A 5,952-nucleotide genomic window follows, 5' to 3' on the forward strand; every position below is an offset into this window, starting at 1 on the left:
CATTCTCACACTACCTCTGGTATGTGTTTTTTACTTTTTTTCCATTTCATGTTTTTCTTCAATTGTTTGTTCATTCTTTTCTGTCTTGGAATACAAAAATGTTGTGTAATGTATAGTGGGAGTTCTTTGCTATTCCAATTTCCATGTTTGAATTATGATAGGATTTGTCACATACATATGATTCAGATTCTAATTTATTTTTATATAAACAATATATAGTATGCTAAAACCCCAAAACCCACCTGCTAAAAAAGTCTCTCATTTCCTCTTTCTGTACTAGCAAGGTAACAACATCTAATTCTTCAATTTTTCTCTCTTTTGAATCTTAGTTTTTTTGTTTCTGTAAGTTAAACTTAGAAGCATTCTAAAGCCCATGTTATGAAATTGGTTTGGTTGGTTCAAGTAAAGTTCTTGTCTTTCTCTCTGTAATGGATTCAATTTTTGTTTTTTGGGTTTTTTTTTCTGGAGGACTCTGGCTTATTAATTTGATTTTCGAGTTTTGCTTTCTGGGTTTTTGTTTTTTTGTTTGTGGCATACATTGCATGCTAAAACCCCAAAACCCACATGTTAATAAATTCTCTCATTTCTTCTTTCAATACTAACAGTAACAAGGTAATAACTTTTCAACTCTTCAAGTCTCTTTTTCTTTTGAATTGTATGCTTTGGCAGTTTTTGTTTCTGTAAATTAAATATAAAAGCATTCTAAACCCCAAGTTATGAAATTTGTTTGGTTGGGTCTGGGTCAAGTACAGCTCTTGTTTTTCTCTCTCTAATGGATTCAATTTTTGTTGTTTGGGTTTTTGTTTAGCGGATTCTGAATTATTAACCCGATTTTTTGCTTTCTGGATTTTTTTTTTTTTTTTTTTTTGTGTGGCATCCATTCTTTAATTCTCTTTTGTTTTGTATTTCATACTACTCTTATTCATCCTCATCTCATTCACTCTGTCCGCCACTTTCTTCTCACCTCTTGCAAAGCCCACTTATACTGATGCATCTCTCTAACCCCATGTTCTCATCCAATGCTTCATCCCACCATAACCTCCTCCTCTTTCCTTCGCCTTCTGCTCGATCTCGCCAAGTGCCGCTTCTCCTTCTCCAACACTTTCTCAGCCTCAGCATATTGCCTGTTGAACTCGTTCACATCCACTGGTAACGAATCTCCAAACCCGCTATTATCTTCATAGTTGTTTTTATTTTCTGAGAGATAGCGGTTGACGACAGTGTCAACATCTGGGTGGCCAAAACAGTACGTCTTACCTTTCCCTTTCCCTTTCTCATTCTCTTTGTCTTTGTCTTTGTCTTTCTCAGTTATAACCATTACAGCAACTTCAGCACCACACAACACACAAAGCTCGCTTGCTTTCTTGAACAGCCCTGCACGCCGCTTTGAGAAAGTAACCTGTCTTTTTGTGCCATCTAGTTGCTTCACCTCTATCTTTTGCCTGCCTTGGGTTTTCTTTGTCTTCTTCGGAATAACCATGTCCATGGTTGCCGTGCTGACTCTCTTAACGCGCAGAAAAAAGAAGAAGAAAAGGTTAGAGAATAGAGACCGGGTTAGAGAGAGCTCCTAGGGTGAATCATGAATGTACGTGTATATATATAGAGGGATTTATATATGGTCATTCCTTAATTAAGGGTTAAATAACTTGGACTTTCTTAGAGAGATTTTTAAGTGATTCTTCTTTATATTTGTCATTAAGTTTTGCCTAGCACCATAATACACTTGTTGATTTGTTGCCAGGATGAAGAACAATCTTGCAAATTTTTTGATGAATGTCATACACTTCCTATAGTATCGGGGTTCAAATTATATTTTTGACCAAAGGAAAAAATAATTTAAAAAAATAAGCATATATATAGACACACACAATCCTTCTCACATTAAAAAAAAAAAAAAAAAAAAAAAATCCTTCTAGTTCTTAGAAAATTAAAATAAAATCTAACAGCGTGTTTTCTCCTATATTGGTCAAGTGAATGCAGTTGACATCGATGTCATGCAATTTAATATGAAGAAATTGTGAATGATTTGGGTTCAATATTACAAATTAGTTATGAATTGACCTTGTTGATGATGGGAGGTAAGGCCGTAAGGGTGTGTATAGATTGGGTTTTAAAAAAAAATAAAAAAAAAATAAACCCAGTCTTTGTAGGATTGAAATATTCAATCCAACCCAATTTATGAAATAGAATGGCAATAGGACGGGGCAGGATGGGACGGTGCTGAATGATAGAGTTTCCACTCTTACCCCGCATTATTTTGTCTAATCTCATCCCCATCTCTTGCTCTTGGGGCTTCATGGGCCCATCCCACAAAACTCAACTTTTAGTGTTAATTTGTCACTTTGCTCCACCCTTATTACAATTTATTTTCTTCATAAAACCTATTTCATTAATATAAATATACTTGACATTACAATTAAATATATTACATCAAATCAAACTAATTTTTAGTAAGGATTGAATAACATTATCCAAAATGTTTACAAGACAATATTACAATAAAACAAATGTTTTAATATTTACGCATTCAAATACTAAGTAATATTTTTCTCAAAAAATACTAAATAATACAAATTAAGTCTTTAACACTAATAGAGCGGGGTGGGATGGGGTGGGGTTGAAAGCCTAAACTCATCCCCACCTCACCCAAGGGTTGTGGGAAAAAATCTCGCCCCATTCTCACCCCATTTCTTTTGCGAGGTGGAGAAAAACCCTGACGGGTGGCGTTGGTATGATGGGTCTAATTACCATCCCTAATTATGGTAGCTCTTAAATTAAACTCAATCACCTGTAAAATTGTAAATATTCAAGTTAGGTTAGATCATTGAGTTGGGACTATTTTGTTTGGTTTAATTAGAAAATAAGTTTTTATTCAACTATTTAAGCTCATTGTTCAATAAAATGATTAAAAATTTACACAATGACATTTAATATTTCAATTTCATCAAAACTAAGTACTAAAATAAATTAAACTAAAAAAATTTAATCTTAGTCTCAAAATCTAAAATGAATTAAACTAACAAGTTTAAACTTAATCTCAAAATTTGAAATAAATCAAATTAACAAATTGAAGATACATATTGCATATTTTTAGACTAATTTCATTTTGGCCCTTAAATTCTAAAGTTGTTTTCATTTGTCATTATATTTTAAAATTTTCATTTGGTGCTTGATTTTCGTGTTAATCATTTTGTAACTAATTTGAGATTCACTTAAATTACTTTCATGGAAGTTTGTATATGATATGATTAGAGACAAATATGCAATAGAATGTGTAGGTTTTTGTTGATAATCAATAGATGTGTAGTAGTATCATGTAAGACCTCCGACCAGATATAATACGCACCTCTTTGGTGTTATCCGTAAGTTTTTGTAACTAGTACTGTTTGCTCTTTCCCATAATGATGATCACTTTGGGCAGTTTAAGCTTTATATCAAAAATTCACGATATAATTACGGTTCATACTAATACCGTATTGGTCTCCTAGTGAGACTTCGTGTAGTTTAGTGACGTGTACTAGCATTCAGATATGGATGCAAAAAAATTGCTGAGTTAGACAAAAAGCATGGAGCTGCTTTAGTTAGCGACTCCTTTCAAACCATATTGGCAAAGAGACAGGAATTAGAGTTTAAAGACTCGAAACCTCAGAGGGAGTGCATTTTCGTACACAGCTGCAAATCAACACTCCAAAGTGCTAATATATTCCAAAATCCATATGTCTAGAGGCACTTTTTGCCAAAAATTTCTCAAAATACAAATTAAGCATATAAAACCAAACAACTAAGAAAGAACGGCCATAACATCTGAAGCCCTCAAAGCAATATAATCAAAACCGTCTTTGCCCTTGAAGTCATTCCCAGCATACTTGGAGAACATGACCGTGCTCCCTTGGGTGAGGGATAATGGTTTCCTGTTGCCTTCTTCATCCAGAGGACCTGGTCCAACCGCAATCACCTGTCACACCCAATGCAGAATACACATCAAGTATTAATCTCATAGGCTAACAACACCAAAAGCTCATCCTAATACAAGTATTCAGTTAGTGCTTGGGATAACGAAGAAGCTGATGATGCTCGAGTTCTCACCGTCCAATAGAAGGCTTCTCCTTTGCTGCCTCTGTCAGCAACAAACCTCCAGCTGTCTTTTGCTCAGCCTCAGCAACCTGCACTCAGAAGTCAAATGTACAAGGTATAATAAAAAGATTTAACTTCAGGTTCTCAGTGATCCACATTGCAAAAAACCACAAAAAGTAACTATCATGCCTTGCTGAGATTAAAGACAGGATATGTCACACACAGCTACGTACTTATATGAGAGAACAAGTGGGTGCAACCACCAAAGCCTAAATTATACCTATTTCCAGGGTTTTTCTTCCAGAGTATGCCAAAGACAACTTACTGACTATAACCCAGGATCAGAACAGAACCAAAGAGTGCAACAACCAAAACTTAATATACCCATTTCCAGGATTTTTTTTTCAATAGTACATGTAAGGCAGCTTACAACTACAAGCCAGGATCAGAACACCTTTTAAATGAACATGATGATTTATTTATGCTTGGCTGTACTCACAAAATACGCTTGATGAATACACACAGGAGTAATGAACATTAAAAGGATACAAACCTTAATTAATACTCTATCATTCAGGGGCTTGAGATCCTTGACATCATCCGTTTCAAGAATACCAAACTATATCCTCATCCTTCAAAATAAGATGCTTTGAACCATGAAGTCCAGCTCAGTCCCAGCATACTTGGAATACACAACTGGGTGCCAGTCTGTACAAGGAAAAAAACAATAAGTGAAAAGAACAAACAATGGAGAATTGAGAGATAGAAAAAATGTATCAAGCAAAAGGTAACCTTCACACTGATGTCCACTTTGCTCTTCCCAACTGTCTTCCCCTCTCTATAGCAACCACCTCACCTCCTTGAGGCTTTGTTTGAGCAGTTGTTGGAAGTAAAATTCCACCATCAGTCTTTTCTTCTGCAGTTTTGATCTTGACCAACACTCTATCACCCAAAGGCTTAATCGAAGTGTACCTACAGAACAGAATACTCCATGTCAGATAAGCCACACACAGCATAAAATTGTATCACGTCTTCTATAAATGTAAATCCTCACTTATCTGTGTGCTTGTATCTTGCAGTTTGATGAAAAAATACAAGTTTTCTAAAACAGAGAAGTATTGTAGTACTTATATGAGACAGACCCCTTTTTCTTTTTGTAAATTATGCACACATTGGATTTTGAACCCTTGATCTCATCCTCCACCTATTCTTATGGGAGGGACCATCATGCACATAACAGAATAGACTAAAGACCATGAAGAAAGGCTCGGTATGGTTCAAAAGTTTACAGCAAAAGAACAATGACAAAGAAGCAGTTTCTTTCAATCCCTTACGCCCCAAACTAGTTTTCATTGTTTCATTGGCAGTCTTAAATAAACAAGTTCTGTGAATTCACTGAATATTTTCTGGTAAAGTTGAAGTGGGTCATTTATTGGAAACTAAACTGGATTAAGACATAAAATAACAGTAGCTAATGATGCTTTCCAGACAAAAGTTCAACCCATCATGTTGCATCAACTTGAACCTCCAATCTCATGTTTTAAACCAAGTCCATCACACAAATTGAAGAGAATCCTTATCCCAAAAGACCAAAACCACATACAAACAACATATCCTAACAAAAAAAACCCCCAAACACTACAAACGACAAACTTGATTAATCACCAAAGAAACCAACCACAAAAGCTCCACCAATAATATCAGTCTCAAACACAAAGCTACAGCACTGGCAAAAAACACTAAAGAAAACAGAATATAGTGAAAACCTACCCTTGGGAGCAACCACAGTTGCAGCTTTGACAACCAGACCCCGAATGACTTCTGAGAAAGGACACTCCCTACTCTGCAATGCCCCACTGAAGGACCAACTTCACAATT

General features: G+C 35.3%; 2 protein-coding genes across 2 annotated transcripts; both read right to left on the reverse strand.

Annotated features, from left to right (window-relative positions):
- Window positions 1–1,024: 1,024 nt before the first annotated feature.
- On the reverse strand, window positions 1,025–1,486 carry LOC136065816 (agamous-like MADS-box protein AGL62). The gene has a single exon (XM_065769525.1). The coding sequence runs from the start codon at window positions 1,484–1,486 to the stop codon at window positions 1,025–1,027; it is 462 nt and encodes a 153-aa protein (XP_065625597.1).
- A 2,142-nt stretch (window positions 1,487–3,628) lies between these two features.
- On the reverse strand, window positions 3,629–5,312 carry LOC136065817 (20 kDa chaperonin, chloroplastic-like). The gene is given in 7 exon segments (XM_065769526.1): window positions 3,629–4,163; window positions 4,628–4,690; window positions 4,692–4,732; window positions 4,735–4,773; window positions 4,776–4,782; window positions 4,867–4,913; window positions 4,916–5,312. Coding segments are annotated over 7 exon segments (453 nt in total). The 5' UTR covers window positions 5,091–5,312; the 3' UTR covers window positions 3,629–4,082.
- Between the last annotated feature and the right edge of the window lie 640 nt (window positions 5,313–5,952).

This window comes from Quercus suber, unplaced genomic scaffold, assembly GCF_002906115.3.
Source record: "Quercus suber isolate HL8 unplaced genomic scaffold, Cork oak 2.0 scaffold_1189, whole genome shotgun sequence".
Taxonomy (NCBI): Eukaryota; Viridiplantae; Streptophyta; class Magnoliopsida; order Fagales; family Fagaceae; genus Quercus; species Quercus suber.

What these genes read in the sequence shown, in the direction of transcription:
- LOC136065816 (XM_065769525.1), bottom strand. Translation starts at nt 1,486, where the DNA reads ATGGACATGGTTATTCCGAAGAAGACAAAGAAAACCCAAGGCAGGCAA.